This window comes from Lathamus discolor, chromosome 4 (genome assembly GCF_037157495.1).
Source record: "Lathamus discolor isolate bLatDis1 chromosome 4, bLatDis1.hap1, whole genome shotgun sequence".
In the NCBI taxonomy this organism is placed as follows: Eukaryota; Metazoa; Chordata; class Aves; order Psittaciformes; family Psittacidae; genus Lathamus; species Lathamus discolor.
Genome location: NC_088887.1, coordinates 60,197,865 through 60,219,706, shown reverse-complemented (window position 1 = coordinate 60,219,706; position 21,842 = coordinate 60,197,865). Strand labels below are relative to the sequence as shown.

General features: G+C 38.2%; 1 protein-coding gene across 3 annotated transcripts in view; it reads left to right on the top strand.

The window, feature by feature from the left end:
* Positions 1-21,842, top strand: part of MGAT4A (alpha-1,3-mannosyl-glycoprotein 4-beta-N-acetylglucosaminyltransferase A) — an 83,391-nt gene that overhangs the window by 55,671 nt on the left and 5,878 nt on the right. For all 3 annotated transcript variants that reach the window (XM_065677656.1, XM_065677657.1, XM_065677658.1), the window contains exons 10-15: positions 4,742-4,872; positions 5,514-5,621; positions 6,068-6,261; positions 18,146-18,224; positions 20,438-20,504; positions 21,704-21,816. In XM_065677656.1, coding sequence (XP_065533728.1) covers positions 4,742-4,872; positions 5,514-5,621; positions 6,068-6,261; positions 18,146-18,224; positions 20,438-20,504; positions 21,704-21,816 — 692 coding nt within the window. The remainder of the gene's footprint in view (positions 1-4,741; positions 4,873-5,513; positions 5,622-6,067; positions 6,262-18,145; positions 18,225-20,437; positions 20,505-21,703; positions 21,817-21,842) is intronic.

Below are 21,842 nucleotides of genomic sequence, written 5' to 3'. Positions count from 1 at the left end.
TTTCTTATTTTATTTTCCTGGTGACATTATTAACCAAATGATTCCCTGGGTCAAGGGCGGTTGACTGCGTGGTTGACTGCGCGGTTGACAGTAGCATGCCTAAAGGAAAGTGCCTCTCAGCCTAGCCAAGTTTGCCATATGGAAGCAAATACTTTGTTGCTAAACGTGTTTCTATTTTAAGTAAAATTATGATAAATTAGGAAAAAGAGTAAATTCCTACTCTTACCTTCAGTCTGCGTATTTAATTTTAGGTACAGATCCAGTACATTAACATTCAGGTTTTAAATGACATGGTCTGTGAGTGTCTTTTCACTGTAGATGACAGCTGAAGACTGTAGTCCTTGTGCTCTTTAGAAGATGAGGTAATCAAAGGAAGAAATGTACAGTGTAGTTCTATTGCTCTGTCCTTGCTATAACAGGAAAAGCATTCCAGAGCATCACGACTGTGTATCCTCCTGGAAGAGGATAAACTCTCTCCTGTCAGTTGCTGTTGAAATTGGAGCAATAATGTGGGGGTGTTTCTGTCTTGAGTTGCATGGTATTTTGCATCTTGCCAACACCACAGGGAAAGGTCCACTTCCTATGGATGCAGGTGTGAATGACAGACTACCTTAGCAGGTGTCATCAAGAAATGATGGTTTCAGTTCTATAAACATCCCAGAAACATCTGATTAGTCCCATTTTTTCAGCTTGTATTTGATTAGGATTCCTTGTATTTTTCTCTTCTCCAGCCCTATGCTATTGAAAGCAGTAGGCAGAGATGAATCATCAGGAAAATTGGAAGCCCATTTAGCTGGAAGTGTGACAATCTGAAGGAGCTGTTATTCTGCATGAATTATTTTACACAACACTGTACAAATCATGTCATTGTTTCCTACCCATTTTAAAATATTCACTTCCACAAATAATGTTTTAAAAATGACAATACAGTGTGTAAATAGTAACAAATAGTAACAATATACTAATAAAAAATCATAACATCTTTCATGTCTTTGAAGAAGAAAGCTTTACTGTTGTCCCTAGTTTAATAGGAGTTGTCCCTAGTTTAATAGGAGTTGTCCCTTGTTTAGAGGAAGCTTCAAATTTTAGTTACAGCTTATTTTCAAGTGGAGATGCTTATTCAAGGGCCTCATTGCAAGAAGCACAAGTGATGTCAATGGTTTTGCTTTATAAATAGCCAAATTAAAGGTTTCTGTAAGGGGCAACTTTAAGCAGTGTCAGGTCAGTTAATGTCTTACCACATTTACTTTGCCAGCCCGTGGTGTGAATGGTCTGCTTTATGAATATAGCATCATTCCAACAGTTGAAATAATGGGGACTTTTATCAGATGCTTCATGTCTATATTTATTGCACTGCATCATGATGTAGCTTTGTGCAGACCCCTCCAAACTTATCCCAGAATTCCAAAAAAAGTGTTATTTCATTGGCTATGTTTTGATCGAATTTCTTAGTAGTCATAAGAGAATGAGAGTGCATCATACCTGTTTTCTGGAAAGGACCATGCCGTATAGATGGTCTTCTAAGTATGTGTCTACTTTCTGACAAAATAAAGGATCTTGCAATTTGAGATCCTGGCATTGGCAAAGCTAATCTCCATATGTAAGACTCTGATACCTAATAGTGTCAGAGCACACATAAAGGGCCCTGCAAATTTGATGCTGTCCTTTAATAATATCCTTGTTGCTACTGTGTGTAAGCTAGCAATGGCATTCTATGTCTACTACTACTGATACCTGTTCTACTACAATGGCATACTGTATCTACTCTGAGATATTGTATATTGTGCCAGGCTCAGTCACCTGCTTCAGTAGGGAAATTTTTGATCCCTGTTACAACAGGGATTTGAATTCTCATCTTCTTGTTGTGGCTTTTGTTTGTTTGGGGGTGTTCTTTTTTTATGCTGCCTTGCATTAATCTTCTATGAATTACAGACTTCAGTGAGCCTCGAAAGAAAGAGAAGTAACTGAATGTCCTGCTCTGAGTGATAGTCCCCAAGTACATTCACAGTGGAAATATAATTTCCTAATCACTTAAGACTAGATAATTTTGTATTTTTTGTGTAATACTGGCTGTCGTGGTTTAAACCCAACCACAAACCTCTTTTACTCACTCCCCCCCTTCTTGCCCTCCCCCTGCTTCTGGAGGGACGGAGAGGAGAATCAAAAAGAATGCAACTCCCACGGGTTGAGATAAGAACAGTTTAGTAACTAAGGTATAACACAAATCACTACTGCTACCACCAATAATAATAGTGCTAAAGGAAATAACAAGAGGAAAGAATACAACACCTCAACACCAGCCGACCAATAACTCACCCCACTCCCCCCAGCCAAGCACCGACCGATACCTCATCCAACCCTGCAGTCCCTCTACCCCTTCCGGGTAACTCCAAGTTACATCCTGGGCATGACGTGCTGTGGTATGGAATACCTCTTTGGTCAGTTTGGGTCAGGTGTCCTGTCTCTGCTTCCTCCCAGCCTCCCCTCCTCCCTGGCAGAGCATGAGGCTCAGAAAGTCCTTGGCCAGACCAAACATTCGAGCAGCAACTGAAAACATCGGCGTTATCACCACTGTTCCAAGGCCAAAAGATCAAAACACAGCACTGCACTAGCTACTAAGAAGGAGAAAAATGACTGCTGCTGCTCAAAACCAGGACACTGGCTTATGGTGATACTTGAGGTATACCCTCTCTTAGAATCATAGAATCAGGATGGTTTGGTTTGGAAGGGACCTTAAAGCTCATCCAGTTCCAACCCCCCTGCCATGGGCAGGGATACCTTCCACTAGACCAGCTTGCTCAAAGCCCAATCCGGCCTGGCCTTGAACACTGCCAGGGATGGGGCAGCCACAGCTTCTCTGGGCAACCTGCACCAGTGTCTGACCACCCTCATAGTGAAGAGTTTCTTCCTACTGTCTAATCTAAATCTGTCCTCTTTCAGTTTAAAGCCTTTGCCCCTTGTTCTATCACTATGTTTCTCTGCTTATATAAATGCAAACATCCTCCTTAATGGCTAAATAAGGTAGACTGCCTGCACCATTTCTTCATTTCCACTCAGCCATCTGTTCAAGTAGTGCTATACTGCTGATAGTTTTTAACCTTCATACAAAACATTGTTCCCTATGTGTAATCCACACTAGCCTATATAGCTCCTTAGTGGCTTTTCCAAATTATCTCCTCTTGTAGACAAGAGCTATATCCCATTTTATGATGAGTGTGGGGAATGTTTTTGCCATCTCAGAGGGCAGCCTGTTCTCAATGTCTTCTCCAGCTGTTCTTCCTAAATGTAGAAGATATTAGGGTCTCTACCACTCGTGGAACTTTTTATCTAAAAAAGCCTATGAAGGCCTCAGATTACAAGTGGCAAAAACACAAACCACATTTCACATGCCTAAGTGCTGTGTGTTAGTGTGCTGTACAGAGCTCCCAAGTGTGGAGGGACAGGAGACTTGCATTGAAGACTCTGATCTGCTGGACTCTGGTCCGTTAGTGCCCCCAAGCCCCAAGAGCCCCTGCCGAAGTCAGCACTGACCACTGTCTGCAGAACTGGATCACTTCAGCTGGTGTCTTTGTGAGAGATTCGTTGTCATGTGATGTATTTCTCCCTGCCTCCTCCTTTGTAGCCTAGCAAAGTAGAGGCAGGCTTCATCTGCAAACCTGATAATGTCCTCTGAATCCGCCCTCAAATCTGACACCACCTTTGGGAGTTTAGTTGATGCTCAGTCCCTGGTACAAGCACTTGTCAGTCCGTCTTCAGCCTTGGACTGCCCCAGTCAGAGTTGTGTTGCTCCTGATAGCAGTGTCTTCATAGAAGACGCCTTTCTTAAGTGTCCACCTTTCTCTTCAGACTCCTGTGCTGGCAGTGAAGTGTATTCCAGGACCATGTAAATAGTTGCTCTTGTTGGTAGCAAATAGAATTTCTTCATCAACAGTAAGTTTCCTGCTTTTGCCAAGGCCTCCTTAATGCATCACAGTTTGCAGGGATCCCGAGAATCCTGTAGCACAGTGCGACCCAGAAGTCCCCCTAGATTTGACCAAGCAGTATGCTGTCTTGGAAGCCCCAGAGTCATGGCAGTACTTGCCAAAGAAGTTTTGCAGCTTTTGTGGGAGAGACTTTCTATGAGGCAGCTGACTGTTTTGAGTATGGCTAGTTGGAAATGCCCTCAGTGTAAGTATGCTGATGGCCTATGCCTTTCAGAAAAAAACTTCTGGTCGCTGCTATGTGATGTCTTTAAGTTGCATTGTCTCTGGTTATAGCCTAGTAGCTTCTTTCTTTCCCTTTGATTTTCTGTGCAGAATGATCTGGAGTTAGTGGTAGGTGTTCCATCTCTGCTTTTTGTACAGGCAAATGCTGAAATTGTATGACTGTGCTGATAACACTTGCAACAGCTCCTTGTCTCAGATGCTGGAAGCTTACATGTGACATGGGGAATCATAGACACAAGTCCATAACTCTTCTATTTTTACAGACTGGCAATTTCTTTTCTTAGGGAGACTGTGTTGTATACTGAATATCTTGGTAGCACCAGGGTATATTACAAAGACTTCTTATTTGAATAGTTGTTTTATTTAGTTTTACATAGCTAAAAGGTATGGAGCTTTTAAAACATTGAGATTTTAAGTTTTTCATTGCTAACATTTCTTGTCTTGGCACAAACCCGTCGTCTCTTGTCTTATTGTTTTCAGCAGACAAAGTTATCTTTAATCTAAAATAACTCCTGTGTTTTTTAATGTCATCACAGGTAAAATGTTCCAGTCTCCAGATATCACTCTTATTGTAGAGTTCATATTTATGTTTTATAAGGAGAAACCTATTGATTGGCTGCTGGACCATATCCTCTGGGTGAAAGTGTGTAACCCTGAGAAAGATGCTGTAAGTTTATTACAAAGCTTCTAAAATGTTTTCATGATGGTGAGTTGGTTTCGCAAGCTGGAGGCTAGCATATGATGTGTTATGGGGGTACTGCATGTCCTGAAAGAGTCTTTCTTCCTCCCAAGATTTTAGTCTCAAAAAAAAAAAAATTTAGAGAGTTCTCAGAGGCATTTTGACTGTTACTGTTTCAGATTTCAGAGATGGATGCAATAGAATGAAAAGCAAAAGTCTACTTGTTTTCTGTGCATAGCATTCCTGAAATAACTCATTCACGTAACCCCCTCATTCACTGGGGCTCTGCAGAAAGCCATTGCTTAGATAGCAATCATAGAGAAGGTTCTGAATGGGGAGTAAACTTTGAACTTTTGATGTTCATTTCTCAAGTAGCACCCTTGCTGATAGACTAAGCAGGTTCTGTGCAAAAACCTTGAATAGTATTGGATTTACACAGCATTATTGGTAGACTTCTGGAATTAAAATAAGAACTACTGGATGAATAGGTCTGGGTTCTTGTTGAGAGTTTTGATTCAGGTAATGTTACATACTTGAGGTAAGAACTCAGCAACCTTGTGTTGGTTTTACAAATGTGATTTATTCTTTTTTTAACCCTCTTCCATTTCCCCTTCTGCCCATCATTTCAGAAACATTGTGATCGACAGAAATCTAACCTGAGGATACGCTTCAGGCCTTCTCTTTTCCAGCACGTTGGCCTCCACTCCTCTCTAGCAGGGAAGATCCAGAAACTCACAGTTAGTACCTAAAATTTGCTTCTTTTCCAGAGCAGGTCATTTAAATGAAAAACTTTGTAGCCTTTGAGAAAACAGGCATTTTCTTGTTGTCTGGCACTTTTAAGTGTGTTGTACATTGCTCCAGTTGGAATGAAACCTGATTTCAACTGGTTACAATCAAGTATAAGAAGTGCTAATCTCAGCTTAGTTTTGTGGATTTTTGCTAGGGGATGATTTTTGGTTGGTTTTGGGGGGTATTTTTTTGGTGGGTTTTTTTTGTTTGTTTTTTTTTTTCACTTTAATGGCATGTTCATCTTATCAGTAAGATCTGATACACCCAGAAATGAGTAATGCATTCATTTTCTGCTTGATGCAAGGATTTGTTTTAAGTGTCATCACTTGGGGGGGGGGAAGCATAATGAAACAGGTTATCTGACCAGCATGATACTTGTCTTTGTTTCAATTAGGATAAAGACTTCCTGAAACCATTATTGCATAAAATCCACGTGAATCCACCTGCAGAGGTTTCAACATCTTTAAAAGTCTACCAGGGACACACGTTAGAAAAAACCTATGTAGGGGAAGATTTTTTCTGGGCTGTCACACCTGTTGCTGGGGATTATATTCTATTTAAATTTGACAAGCCAGTCAATGTAGAAAGGTAAGTAATTATTTGCCTTTAGTCTCGTATGTAAAGCTGCTTGTTTGCCAAGAATGCTTGAAGATAGAACGTGGGGCTGTCATTATAACCTAAAGTGAAATGACACAGGGTCTTTGGAGTTCAGCTGAATCGATGTTCGTTAGTGTCTTCCCTCTGATTCTTATGCAGTTCAAAACTGGTGCTTCTCTGGAAGTTCATAAGAGAATTTAAAAGAAGACAATTTGATTGTATTTGGTCGATCTGCTTCTAATTACAGAGCAATTGTACAGCATGGTATGTGGTACAGTATGTTGTGCCCTGCAGCCTCGGTCTCTTGATTGTCCAGATCAGAAATCCTGCTGGAGCATATCGCGATGTCCCCAGACCTGAAAGCTGGGAACTCTGAATGATAATGTTTTTCAGATGTAGCTTTAGGGCCTGAAAACAGTCAGCATGCTAAGACTCCAAGCTGACCTATTTTAAACAATTAAAAATGACAAAAAACATAAAAGGGGGGGGGGGGACGGACGGGATGACATGACACAGGGATGGGGACAATGATGGACCTGCCCTTCAAATACAAATATCTGTGATTTGTTAGAGGACTAAAGGTGACTTCTTTTTGGATACTACTCAGAATAAATAAGGGTAATAGAGTTTGTGCCTTAGAGTGTAGTCATCCATTAGCTTTATGGAGGCTCGTTTGCTGCTTTGCTTTTTACTGTCTTGCCAACATAGTAGTCCAAGACTCATAAAATAAATTGTTTATTTAGTGTCTGTTTAGACGTTATGTTTGTGGATTCCTTTTCTCCTTTCTTCACATACCTTATGAGCCCAGTACCTATAGTCTGGTAGAGCAAAGTTTCTTTGTGTCAATGTCACTGGATGCTTTTCTTTGTGATGCAGCACTTTTTGCAGTCCTGAGCTGAATCCAATTAGTCAACTTCTGTGCCTTGGTACATAATCAAAGGCTAAGTCTTCACCTTGGCTTAAAACAACAGTAAGGATCAGTAGTTTCCTTGTTACTGTGTTGTTCCAGATGAACATCTGACCTATGAAACTCAAGTTTGTCATTCGAGAAGTCAAATTACTCTTTCAGTTCATCGTTACGGCTTAAAAGACTTTTCTGGTTAGCTTTCCAAGATGCATGTGTTGAGCAATATGACTGCCATACCTCCTTGGATTCAAAGCAGAATGTTTATTTTATCCTGTGCCAATAGTTGAAAAAATACGTATTTTTTAACTCAGATGTATGAATTCATTGATTTATTTTAGATCAAATGTTCCCCTTAAAAATTATGAAGTAAATGTCCTATTTGTATGTTTGTTTTTCTGCTTCATTGCTTGGTGGTTGTTTTCTGGCTTCTTGATTACTTTTTAAAAAATTATATGCATCTATATTATGAATAGTGTAACTTTAAGCAGCAAATGTTAATCTTAGTGGATTTGGATGAGTCAAGTGCACAATGGCAATTTTGAAGAGCACTGCTAGCAGGTGTCATAGGGCAGCACGGTTATTCAAAAATGGTGTGCACAGGTCTTTCCTTAATGGTGAGAGGGTTGAAGGAATGAGTAAGTACTAATTATGTGTGCATAAAGGTGGGAAGAGAGTGCTCGTTATTGTGCCCTGGAAAATTGAATCTAGGCCTAAGGTAGTTGCATCTATGTGCTGTTGTGTAAACAACAGTCTCAGCAGTAGAGGAGGATATGATTTTCTTGTTGTTGTTGTTGTTATTTGTTGAATCAATGCATTTTAGTTTTAGAAGAAAAGGAACATCTTGTATTCTGTCGCTTCCCAAAGAAAATCCACCAGTTAGAATGATGCTACCTGTTCAGATTTAAGTTTAACACTGTTTGGACTGTCATTGCAAGCACCTTAAGAGTTTCGTTATGATTTTAGTTTCTATTGCCATATGTCCTCAAAAGTGCCATATTTTGCCTTTCTGAAGTCAGTGGCTGATTAGGGAGGGCTACAGATGGAATTTCAAATTGTTGAGGACTTGGTTTTGTTTATCTGCTTAACTGCAGCAGCACATTTTGGTAGGTGAAGGTCAAGTGGAGCAGTGGTGTTGCCTGATATTTCAAGGGTGCTTACTGAGGCAGTCAAAAATAAAGTTGTATGTGACCTGTTAGTTGAAACACAGAAAAGGGAAAGTGGACTGAGCATTAGGAAGACTTACTGGTGGAGACATATGTCTGACTATGGGAATTAAGAATAGAAAATACACTATTGAGAGCCATCTTGTGTTTGTGAAGGGATGCAACAGGTGTTTCCTTCTTTAAATAATAGAAAAGGTCTTAGAATTTATGGAAAATTTTGCCTGCCCATCAGTTTGAGTGTAGCTGCTTAATAACTCCCATAATAAATTCTGAATAAACAAGTATTTAATGGAAATACTGACCAAACTCTGACTGAATGGGAGGTCTGTTACACTGTAACAGAGCACTAACTTGTTCCTATAGTTTGTCTTTCCATGCCACATGCTTTGCTGAACTGAATTTAAATTTTCTGCTGAGTATAAGAGTTCAATAATTACCTTTCATTAAGTCCTGAAGTATTTCGTTTTTGAGATCTGAAAATATTGTTGGAGTAACACTGGCAAGGATCTCTTAATAGTTTAAAGTGAGAACTTGAGTCCATTTGCTGAGTAGAAAGAACATTTGTGACTATTTTGTGTAAGATCTGGTTGGCACATCCCTGCTGAATATTGAGCAGTCAAATAGTGCTTGTGCTAAACCATACCTGGAGGTATGTGTAAATTGAAATTGTCAAATGCTCAGTTTAGTAACAGTTCTTGTACTGAACCTTTATAGGGTTTTTTAACAAGCAAAACGTCCCCAGCCACAACACTCATGTCCCTTAATAGTAAGCTAGGATCTTATTTTTGGAATAAGAACATATGTACCTCCCAGAAGTATATTCTTGAGAATAAAAGTAGATCCATTAACTTTCCTCTTAAAACAAATTGCATGGCGCTGCTGAAGGTTGATGTGTTTGTTTGATGGGGTTTTTGTTTGGTTGGTTGTTGGTTTGTTGTTGTTTTTAAATAAATGAATGGACTCTTTTCTACATGCTCAAAACAGCCTGCACTGTAAAGATAAGAAATAGTGAATTTCTGCTCCCTTAACTTGTTACATAATTATTGAAATCCACTTTGCTATTTTGGTCTGCACACATTTAGTTATTAAAACGGACAGTTATATTTGAGAGTTTCTTTATGAAGCATGCATCACTACTGCTTTAATGCTAGTACTGAGTGTAACTTCATTTTCCTCACTATAAATAACAGATCCAAGATACTTCTTTTCTTCACTACTCTTTTTTTTCCAAAGATGTCAGTGAGTATTGTGCCCTATCAGCTCATTCTGAAGTGCTCTTGACTTCAGAAGTTGCTTTGAGGGTTTTTTGTATGTAGGAACCTCTAAAATGTTGGTGAATGAGTAATGAGTCTTGAACAGAGATCAATAAACTTTGAATGTGATCCTGGTTTAAAAACAAAAAACCTGAATGTGATCCTGGTTTAAAAACAAAATAAAAACCAAAACAAAAGAGCACATCCCTGAATCCCAGAAAGACATTCCGTTGCAGCACTTAAGTGATGCTGATGTCCATCATCGTCACAACCATCTCTTTTTTGACTGCCTAAGTTTCAGAGTCCTCTCTATAGATGTGATTGATGTAAATCAGTCATGGTTTTCAGAGAAGATGTGCACTAATTACATTAAGGAAGCCTTTGGAAGCACATAACCAGTGGTTGTTTTAATTAGATTATATTTACACTTGTCAGCTTTTCTGCAATAGGAATTTAGAAAGGGATTTATCATTTAGAATAGGAATTTATAATTCATAATAGGAATTTATAGAAAGGGATTCAGATTTATTTCAGTATAAATTGCTATCAAATGCTGATCTTTATTAAATAGTTTTTTTAAAGGTGCAGGAAAAGGTAAGGATGTATTTTTTACTGGAAAAAAAATTCATTAAAACCTATCTCAGTATATATGTACACACATAAATTTGCTTTGTATTTTTAAAATATGAGGCTTATCCTTTCTTGTCTGTGACTGCTTAGTAGTGTCACTTTTAATATTTTCAGAAGGATTGGCAGAGTTTGGGTTTGGGGAGGGGAATTTGGCTTATGCTTGTATTTGATTTTGGGGTTTTTTTCTCCTCTCAGTCCTAACGCTGCTGTTACTCTGTAGTTGCCCCATAGTTGTGTTCTTCTTTTAGCAACTTATTCTGTAGTCATCCTAATGTGACATTAATCAAGTGATTTTATGAGGTAGAACTTGCTGACTGGAATTTCAGCTTTAAACTGAAATCTTAATACTATGACAAATCAGCTTGTAGATTACATTTACTACTTTGTGTTCTGATACTGGCATAGATACTGAATGTGCAGTATTTCAGATTAATCGCTCCATTTTTCATATTGTTGACCCTGGAATCCCAGGGAACATGTGATGTTAGCTCACACTTATTTCCTGTGGCATCTTCTCACAACATAGAATTACTAATCATGCAAGAAATAAGTAATTGACTTAAGCTAGAAAATCAATGTGTTGAGTGTGAAGAGCATCCTGTTGGGCTCCTGGTAACTAAACATACACACTATTTTGTCTGCTTTGAAATCACTGTGACAGTGTTGAAAGATACTCACATAAAAGGTGATGGTTGTTTGCACGTTTGTACACTTTTGTTTGACGGACGTTTGTACACTTGATTGTAAAGGAAAATAAATGCAGCGTTTGAAACAGGTTCCCTCACAGTGAAAACTTAAAAGGAATTTAATTTTTTTTTTAAGTATAACAAAGTTATCAAGAAAGTATCATAGCAGTTGGTCATATATGCATGTAAAATATAGTCAATTATCTGCCTATGGGATGCAAATCCTCCTGTGGGTAGATACACAAGAGCAAATGCATTACAAAGCAAAAAAAAGACTTTCTAGCCGCTTTCCAAAACTGACAGTGACATGGAACTTTTTAATAATTTGCTTTTGCAGTAATAACCACTTAAAACCTAGGGAACTGCAAAATTGGTTGGATTTTAGATTAGTAGAGGAATAACTAGTAGAGGAATAATGCATATGCTGTTCTTTGTTCATATCACTGTTGAGTATAGAAACTGCTTCAATGCAGCACAATACGTTCAACCTTTCTAGGGCAATTTTAGCTGAAGAACCACATACATGCACACACACACAGAGTGTATGGTTTAGAAATAGTCTTTGTTCTGATTTTAGAGATATAATACAGTTATTAAACAGCATCTTCATTTTATTAAGCTTTAATGGTGGTGTCAAATATAGGAAAAGTTTGAGAGTCTCATTAAATGTTTTGGTGTTTGTCAGTATGTTTCAGGTGGGATAATAATCATAATTTATATATTAAAGAAAAAAAAAAGATATTTTGGGGATTCTGGTTTCTGTGTTTATATAAGCTGCTGTACTAATGAGTAGAACATCCTCAACTGGATGCACTGACAGCAGGGATTCGGCAGGCAAGCTTCCAATCACTTATGCTGTTTGCTCCTCTCTGGGCATGGAACTCTTCCCATAACAATGAGGCAAGAACTTCATATGAAAAGGATGAAAAAACCTGAAGTATGGATCAGAGACAAAAGACAAGAAGCCTGAGCCAAGGACATGCTGCTTTCTCCTTAATGGTACTAATATTCAAGATATGTATATTTGGCAGTGCTCCTGGGTTTCTTAGTCAGAAATCTTGGAGTCTTAATGCTGTTGCCTAAACATGAGAAGTCTAATACCACTTGAGATACCCTAAAATACTTCACCTGATTTCCAGAAGGGCTTGAGTCTCTGAGATGTCATAATTTCATCTTGCCAGCCTGTGAAGTGGTCTCATACCCAAGTGTAATCTCAAATGGTGGCAAATGCCGTGTTAAAGAAAGCTGAATGGAGTTATCATCTGCACCTTTGGAGAATTAAACTGGGGGACAAAAACGTGTTTATGTGTGTATTAAAAATACCCAAACAACCCAAAAAAACCCACCCAAACAGAAAAACTAGCAACAACAAAAGCCTTTCTACATTTCACTGGATTAAAAATTCAGCAGAAATAACCTTGTGAAAGAACATAAGGACCATTTAACTGTGTCAAAATAAGTAAATTCTTTAAAGAGCGGACATTTCAGGACAGAGAACAGCCCTTCCTTTAAAAAACAACTGAACAACAACAACAAATAAAAACCAAATAAGCAAAACCTAACTACAAAACACCAAAAACCCTGAAACTACCTCCAAAATGAAGAATTAAAAAGATAAAATTAATTTAATTCCAGACTCTTTTTTATTACAGTTGATGTGTGTATGCTCTAGAGAGTACAGTGCAGGTTTAGAAAGCTGATCTCATAGTCCTCCTGGGAAAGAGAAGACAAGAACAGACCTGGGAATGAGGTTTTTTTACCCAGCTAAATGCATTCTCCTCATATTACACAGTTGAAGAAAGTTAGGAAATGGTATGGATAACCTTATCAAATTATTTAGGTTGACTTTCAAAGTGGTGTGAGAAAACTTATTTCTTAGTTGTGTGTTGGATAACAGAAAGACTCAAACCGCTCCCCAGAATCCCACCATCACCTCTTCAGTCAGGCTGCCTCTGTGGTCCTTTGACAGATGTGAACAAGTTCTCTCCTTTTGGTGTGCTGCTTTGGGACTTCATGTGAAAATGAAGAATTCATCCCCCACAGCTCACAAATGTGCAACTCAGTTTATATATAGACAGTTAGACTGGCTGCTTCTGGCAGAGGAAACGAAATCTTACCAGGCATTTTGCATAGAAGTTAATAGACTCGAGGACCTAAGGCTGCTTTTTTTCGAGTTTTTTCTTTTTTTTTTTTTTTGACGTGTAAGCAGTTTTTGCAAAAAAGTGGTGAAGAGGCGTAGGGGGAGAAACTGAGCTCGAGAGAGTGAAAAGGACTTATTCATCTTCTGTTTGTATTTTGCATAAGGAAATAATGCATGGCTAATACCAGTTTCCAGTGACAGTAAAATAACATTTCCTAATGAGAACTCTGGGAAAATGAGAGGGAGGAGGTAGATTAGATTTCTTTTACCACATTTGCATCCAGTGATCAAAAATACTGGATAGAATTGTTGAATAGTGACTCTTGAAGTGGATGATGGCATCTGTAGAGCCAAAAATTTGCTGACTAAATGCTGCTTTTATAGAAATGTGCAGAATTAAAAACTGTTATACTGTGTGTTGCTATGGATAATGTGCTCAGACATGAAAGGAAACATTTCCTCTCTGCCTTCTTCCTACCTCTTTTCCTTTTCTGAAAATGGGATGTACTAAAATACATCAGATTGCTAAAGAGAGACATAAGGAGGGTAGGTAGAGAAAATAATTTGATTCCTGATGTTTACAGAGTTTCTGCATTCATAAATAGATTCTTAGAGTATTTGTTCAGCATTGAGAGAGAAGTCTTTTGTTTCCTTCAAAACAAAACCAAAATACATTGACAGTGTATGTGAAGTGTGCTTTTTGAAGAATTTTTGTATGTTACTTCCTTTCAGAAAACTGATGATCTACCGATAGTTATTGTTTTCTCTTCTAAACAAAATAGAAAAAGCATAGTATCACACTTTCTATATATATAAAAAATCATTAGCACTTCTGTTTATTTAAATAAAATATAAAAGACAGCAAGACAGATTTTATTGTTTTAAATGGGTAAAAGAAAACAGGATGGTGAATAAAAAGAATAACAGCTTTCTGGGCCTAAATATGCTTTGATGTAAGGGAAAGGAGAGATGCATTCCCTTCATAAGTAAAACAGGAGGAAGGTAAAGAGGCATGTAGAGTGGGATTTGGGGTTTGGTTGTTTTGGGGTTTTTTTTTTTTGCAAGTATAGGTGTTGGAAAAATTTAGCTATTCAAAAAAGAATGTTAAAGTTAACAGTGCAGATTAGTAATATTTATATTATTTTATACAAATACTTGGGGGGATGTTACAAAAGATGAGAATCTTTCTATGTGCTTTCAGCTGGGGGAGTTTTGAATCTGAGTGTAAGCTCTGAAAGTACTGTAATAGTTTACTGCATTGGCAAACTAATGATATCTTTCATCAGCGTATTAATGATAATCATGCCTTTGCCCTCCTCTCCTGTGGTGTGTTAGGGTGAATATTTGTTTCAACTTAGTGTTTGTTGTTGGTTTTTACCCTTCAACTGGCTTGATTTTATAGGTGTATAGTTTCATAGAAAGAAGTCAAACCCTCAACTTGGGTAGATACTCAAGCGACTGAATATGAAAATGTGCAGCTTTGCTCCATTTTATTTGAGTTTTTTGTTGCTTGTTTTTGGGGGTTTGGGTTTTTTTGTTGTTTTTTTTTTTTACTAAGCCTTCAGTGCTCTTGAAATTTTGTGGGGTTGTTTGGGGTTTTTTTGCCACATGAGGTGTTCTTATCTAGCATTCTCTATTACTCTTATACTACATTGAAGTCATGAGCAACGTGTGTAAGTAACTTTCAGTAACTTCTGGCAGACAGGAGGTTGTCTCTGTTCTTGAATACCTGCAGTAGCTAGTTATTATCTTTGACCTGTAACTCTTGAAAAGGACACTGCCAGAGGAAAAGGTTTCCTAAGGCTCAGATACCTCAATCTTTCATCTACCAGTTATAATTTAGAGTTACTTTTCTCTGATGACTTCCATTGAGAATGTCCATACGTGTCCATGTTTCTATTTTGTAGTTAAAGAAAGCTGTGTACTAATATTCCATAAGGTAGTAATTTTTTTTAAATTTTGGGTGAATTTGTGTTTGTTCAAGTTTATTTAGAGGCCTATGGCCTTCAGAATTTTAATTTGAAGGAATGGTGCAGAAGGTGTTATGTGTCAGCAGCGGATAGGCAAGGATATCTTAGTGACTCCATTCTAAGGAAAATGTCAGTTAACTAGAAAGAAAAAAAACCCGTATTTTTACTGTTTACATGGACTGTCACGTGTAAATCCCGGGACAGATGTCAGAATAATTTAGCAGATAAAAGCACAGCTGCTTCCGAGTCTTTCAGTGTCTGTACGGATAAATACCTGTCATAGTCTGAAAACCTTGGAAGCTTGTAATTTATCAGTGTGTCAGGAAAGCAAATTTTACAAAAGAATAGCTAATGACACTTACTTTAGGAGCTGTAGAATTATCTGTTTGTAAGTTAAATTTTATGTCAAATGAAATTTTCTAACTTGTAGATGTTATTTCTAAGCAAAGGACTTGTCATAGATGTGAATTGACTGAGTATGTGTATTCATACTGTTGTTAATCTGTTTAACCTTTTATGTCTAAGTAGGTGCTCTCTGTCAAGGGTTCAAGCAAGGTTCGGATACAAAAATATCCCTTCCTTTCGAAACATAATTTTAAATAAGATGTGACACATACATGTGTCTTATACATGTGTGCATATGGGTAGACGGATAGCTATAGAAAACATACTAAAGCAGCAGGTTTGATTAGATGGAAACCTGACAATCAGGTTTATGAATTACTTGTGCAAATTCTGCCAGCTTTGGAGTACATTGCCCTAAATGGAGTGATACCTGCTTGGACGAGGAAACCCCATTCCAGTTTCAAAAGCTGATGGCACAGTAGGAGAAATGGTTGCCTATGGTTGCAGGGTTGTTTTTAAAAACGAAGAAACTACTCCCAAAATAAATAACACAAACACACATACCAAAAAATCACAAGCAAACAAGAAAAGAATCTACCACCACTACCTGCCTCCCCCCAGAAAATCCCACCCAGACATCCCAAAGCCATCAGTGTTCACTGAGAGCTCAGTGACTGCAGATCACAAGGAGTTTCTTTGTGGCTTTTTAGGTGTGTCTTCTCAGAAATAAGGTTTGTGAACTAGTAAGCACTAAGGAAAAGCAGCATGCCTGTGGTTTGGTTGGAGCGTTTGATGGCAGCACGTTAGGTATGTGTGTTTAATCACTTACATTTTAAAGTAAGTCGCCTTAGAATTTTCAGTGTTTTCAAGAGAAAAATTCCTAGCAATGATTAGGGTGCCTGACAGACTGAAGATGGCAGGTTACATCTGCTGGGTCCAAGACTGCAGAATATGCTTTTCGCTTCTTGTCAGCTTTGTCAAGAGTTGTGTTTTGCTTATTATTGAAACATCCAGTAAAGGCATCTTCTTAGAAAGGGTCCTAAAGTCTTTGGGGTTTTCTGGATATTTAGAAAAAGTCACAAGGTTTTTCTTGGAAGAACTGTGGATGTGTTAGGTGGCTTGTGTGCTTCAGAACTGACTAATCTTTCCATGAAACTACAGTGGGGAAATTAGTTTTCTTGACGCACGTACCATGCTGAATCTGACTGAATCCTGTTTTCTTTTGCATTCAGTCTGCAGTTCTGCTGAAAGCAGTGCAGTAGAAATCACTGTAGCTTTCTTATACCACAGTGTGTGGTTTTACTCCTGAGTTAATAAAAGAAATGTGTATGTGTATTTTTTTTAATTACTTCTATCATTTTGGAATCACAGACATTTCTAATTCAGGGTCAGAGCACGCTGTTTTCCCATGTTGTAGCTGTGGAGTGTGGATTAATGGCAAGTACTTACCCGCCTTCAACGTATTGGATAGAGACAAACTGGAATTTACATCTCCAATTATGTCTTAATAAATTGCAAATTGAGCTAATGTTTGTAATTTTAATCAAGTGATAATTTCTGAACTAATCTTGTCCCTGGCTGGCGATGTATTTAATGTCGAAGATGGTGCTTACTGATAATTTTTCCAAGTTCCAATTGAAGAAAGGTTTGAAATGTGTTGATAGGTTTTTACATATTCATTTACACGCATTAAAAGTAAAATAGGCTTGTTAAAAGTGACATCTAAGTAGGTGTGATATCTAGGTAGTTTTTGACAGAATACGAATAAACCGTGGTCTACAAGAAAAAGTGGTGAAGATCAATTTTTCAAGCATTGATACCACCTAGTGGTAAAAAAAGTTGTTACTCGTTTACATAATATGTATTCACAAGAATACGAAGTTTGTGCCATATATAAAGGAAGGGAAATTAAACTGTCTTTTGTAACATTATTTATACATGCGCAGTATTGCAAAAGCTGTTTGAGAGTGGGCAGATAGAGTTTCAATGTTTCATTGCTTGTTATGTATAAGGATGGTTTTGATACAGTTTTAAACATGTTTACTATGTGTCCCCCCCCCAAAAAAAAGGGTAATTTTCATTAAATGAATGAGGGTAACGGGAACTTTGTACAGGTGTGTATAAAAAAAGTCCTTTTCTGTGGGTATATATGAACAAAAAGCATATGGGTTTGGGTTTTTTTAATAAATAAATCATCTTTGGAGTAGAATTTGAACTCAGGTAGCATTAAGGGTGTGAATATGGGTTGGGAATTCCTGGCATAGTCATTAATGAGACTTTGCAGTGAAACAGGGTGGTGAGCTGGTCTTGGGGGAAAGCAGCCTGGCAAAATGTTGACTTGGATGTGTTCCCAGAACTGGTTCAGAACGGATCTGCAGAGTTCATCCTATAAAGCATAAAGAGGGGTGTCATGTTTTGGGGAGTGATGGGGAGAGGCTGAAGGAAGGCAGGGCTCCCACTTGTGGGGGTGGTAGTAGTGCATGCCAGGCAGTGTTGGTCACTTCATATTCTGCTGTCTGTCAAGATCAGATTATGGAAACTACCTTTCTAAGTAAAATATTGCCCAACTAATCTTTTAAAGTGCAGAACTCCAGCCCTTTCAGTTATGGTACTATGTGAAACCATCTTTCAGTTCTTATTGCCAGCTGTTGTAAGTGCAGTATAAAAGTTATGTTTGGCATCATAACATCTGTAATGTGACTATTAACATTTAAGACAGTTAACTTAGCTAATTCTGACTGATGTATGTAGAGTGCTTTATCTTTCCCTTTTCATCTGCAGGTACTTGTTTCACAGTGGCAATCCAGAGCACCCAGGAGACATACTTCTGAACACTACTGTGGAAGTTTTGCCTTTTCAGGTATGAATTTACCAATTTGTCTTCTCCATTCTAAGATAAAAGCAAAACCTCCTAATTTTATTGATGTCTTTAACAGGATGAGACATGAATAGTACTTTTTTAACTGTAGGACCTTGATGCTCTGACGCTCTCACATTTTTTTTGATTGGGTCTGTGAACAGAAAACTATTGTAACTGTTCAGATGTGCGTTCAAGGTGCGGTCTGCTACAAGCGCCATTGGTAATTTGAAAATGGGAAAGCTTATTTTCTTAAAATTCTGCTAGTATTAAAAAACCCCTAAACCAACAGCCTCGCCTCTCCTGTGTGTTCTGGAAAACGCGAAAGCTAACTCACTCTGCTTTTTGACAATAAAAAGGCCTTGGATTGGGAATGGACACACATCCAAACCGTACTAGATGTTGAAATAGCTGTACTCTTAAATCTAATGTGTTTCTTTCTCTTGATTATTGATTATTAATTTTTTTCCATAACTCCCTCTGAGTTTTTCCTTGGAAGGGCACTACACTATCTAGAGTATATTCTTGATGGAAGCCAGATGCTGTGGGTTCTTTTTCTTCAACTAGATATTGTAGCTAACCATGTATATCACAAAACTTTGTGAGAGAAATAAGGTATTATGTCAGTCAAGTTTTATTTTATTTACTGTTACAATAGCAAAGTAATCTTCTCTTCTCCTATACACCTTGTGTAGGTATCTTGCCTTAAATAACCATATGCTAAAAAGTAAATGAACATGGAAGAGTTCACTTCTCCCGTCTTGCAGTCTGCTCTCCTTCAGAGTGTACAAAAATAGGAAATTCCAACCACCCCACCCCTAAAAAGAAATTTGTCTGTTTGATTCTGATTATACAACATGATATGTGGGGTATTATATTGTTGGATAATATACCATAATATAAGCTTTTTAGGTTTTGTTTCTCAAGACTTTTGGAAATATATTCAACCACAAAGCCAGCAGCAGCTCTCACTTCATGTAGACAAAATACCACAAGAATGAACAAGATAATGAGGAATAATTGTGTATTATGCATCTCTTTTTTTGGCTACACTCAACTGTGAAATGTTCCTCAAACCAGAGCATCCCTCAAGAACAGAATGCTACTGAGCATTCCTAATGCCCCTTCCTAAGCCATTGGTGTCAGCAGATAATGTCACCAATATGGGGACAGTGGCTGCAGGATGATAGGTACTCTCCTGAGAGAACTAGTTCTCCACCATAGACTTCAGAAGAGTTGGAAGCCTGTTCAGGTACTTCAGCCCTAATCCTCCATAAGCAGAATTCAGAAACAAAAAACCAATCCTGAGAAACCAGAGTATCCCCAGCCTGGATTTGTCTGGGACTCAAGCGAAACCATCAAAACCTTCCAAACCCCCAACAAACCCCAAATTCCAAACCCAACCCAACCAACCAAAAAATCCACAAAACCGCAGCACTTCCCAACTCCCTCCTGAAACCAAAAAACCCCATTGATTTTTCAGCAGCCTCCCTTAAAGGTAGGAACTAATAAAAAATAAAATAAAATATAAAATAAAATATAAAATAAAATAAAATGAAAGCTGATGGATTTAATCTCCTGTTTTGTCGAGCATTTTTAATTGCTTCATAGCAAATTCTTATTGTGGGTCTTTTAGTATGGGATCATGTGATTCTGGTTGTAATTTTCCAGCTGTTCTTGAAGCTCTTGTCTGCAATTTAATTTTTCTGTGCTTATTAAAGAGGTTTATTGATAGCCATCCCTTTTTAGTGAGGCAGCAATAATTGCAATGCTTCCCTTCCTAGGCTGATGGCTTTTCATATCACCCAAATTCTTACATCAGAAAGTAAGCTGTAAGTTTCATTTGTTCTGAGAGAAATCTCTGGTTCAACCATAAGAAAAGGCAGCAAGATCCTGCCTTTGCTTTTCTTATGCGGTGTCTGCCGGTGCCTGCTATGTATTCTGCTCACGTGACAGTTACCATGCAAGTTGTGTAGGGCGCTTAAAGTACTTCTTTTTTCCACTTTGAAGCCAAATACCGCTCAGTCCTGAAACACTGCTGCTTTTTCTTTCTTCATGTTGGCTTGTCTAAGCTATAAATAATTATCCTAGGCTGGTTCATAATTATTTAGAAAAGATGGATGCTGAATATATAACAAGAGTGCACACACATTTGTCTTTCCCTGGTAAAGTCCTATGTCAGAATAAATTATCTTATTTATGCTTTCTTCTTCTAGAATGAAGAACTGGTATTAAGCAAAGAAACCAAAGACAAACGTTTGGAGGATGGCTACTTTAGGATAGGTACGTCCCAGTAGAAAAAAATCTGTGTTGTTGCTACTGCAACAGTTAAGACATTTTCATTAAGACCAAACGAAACCTAAAACTGAGGTTTGATAGTTTGGTTTTGGGTCCATGATTCGTAGGCTTTACTTAGTATTGTTTCCAATATTTCTTTTTCAAGACTGATGTGCTAAACAAAGATGTAGTGTAACCCTGAGTTGTAGTGCAGCTGCATCTAACTTCCCTGCTAGGCTCAATCACCAAGAATATTGTAGAGGCATTTCCAAGCTGTGTAAGATCACCTCCGCTATCCTGTGATGGTGCAAGTGCCTCCATGTGAGCCATGTGCTTGGCCTGGGTTTGAACCCACCCTACAGTTGTCTTGCCATGGGATGAGGTGGGCATATCCATGGCCAAGTGGCTACTGGGGAGAGTGCCAGGATACCTGTTGTAAAGGACAAGAAATTTTACTTGTGGATTGTATTTAACTGCTGGACATAGGGTGGGTATCCCTGTTACAGTGAGAGCAAGTTTTTTCATCTTAGTGAATAGCAGTTGTTCTGTCTGTTTTAAGTGTAAAGTCTAAATGGGCTTTTAAATGGGATTCTTATTCCTCCTAATATCATAGAATCATAGAATAGTTAGGGTTGGAAAGGACCCTAAGATCATCTAGTTCCAACCCCTCTGCCAAGGGCAGAGACACCTCACACTAAACCATGTCACCCAAGGCTCTGTCCAGCCTGGCCTTGAACACCGCCAAGGATGGAGCATTCACAGCCTCCCTGGGCAGCCCATTCCAGTGCCTCACCACCCTTACAGTAAAGAACTTCTTCCTTATATCCAATCTAAACTTCCCCTGTTTAAGTTTGAACCTTTTACCCCTTGTCCTATCACAAATATAACTGAAGATCCTCTAAATAGGAGTACATCAAGCAGAGCATAAATAATATCCCTTGTCCTGAAAACCCATAAGCCTTCCTGAAAACACATAAGCCAGAGGCTTCATGTTTAGCTCCACGAAATTGTATTAAAATCTGTGCCAAAATCTTTTTGGGTGCTCCTACTCTTAGACATTTCCAAGGTTTTTTATTCTTACATGTAATTCTGTTTGGATTGGTGTGCTCTGATTATGTGTACCGATACAGTTTTAGGGGCACAGGTTTTGTACTTTAGTTTGTTGGGCAGGCGTTAACTGAGAGATACTTTACCTTCTTTTACAGGGAAATTTGAAAACGGTGTAGCTGAAGGAACAGTTGACCCCAGCCTAAACCCTATTTCATCATTCCGGCTTTCAGTGATACAGAATTCAGCAGTTTGGGTGATTCTGAATGAGGTGAGAGATGGTATAACTTTTTAAAA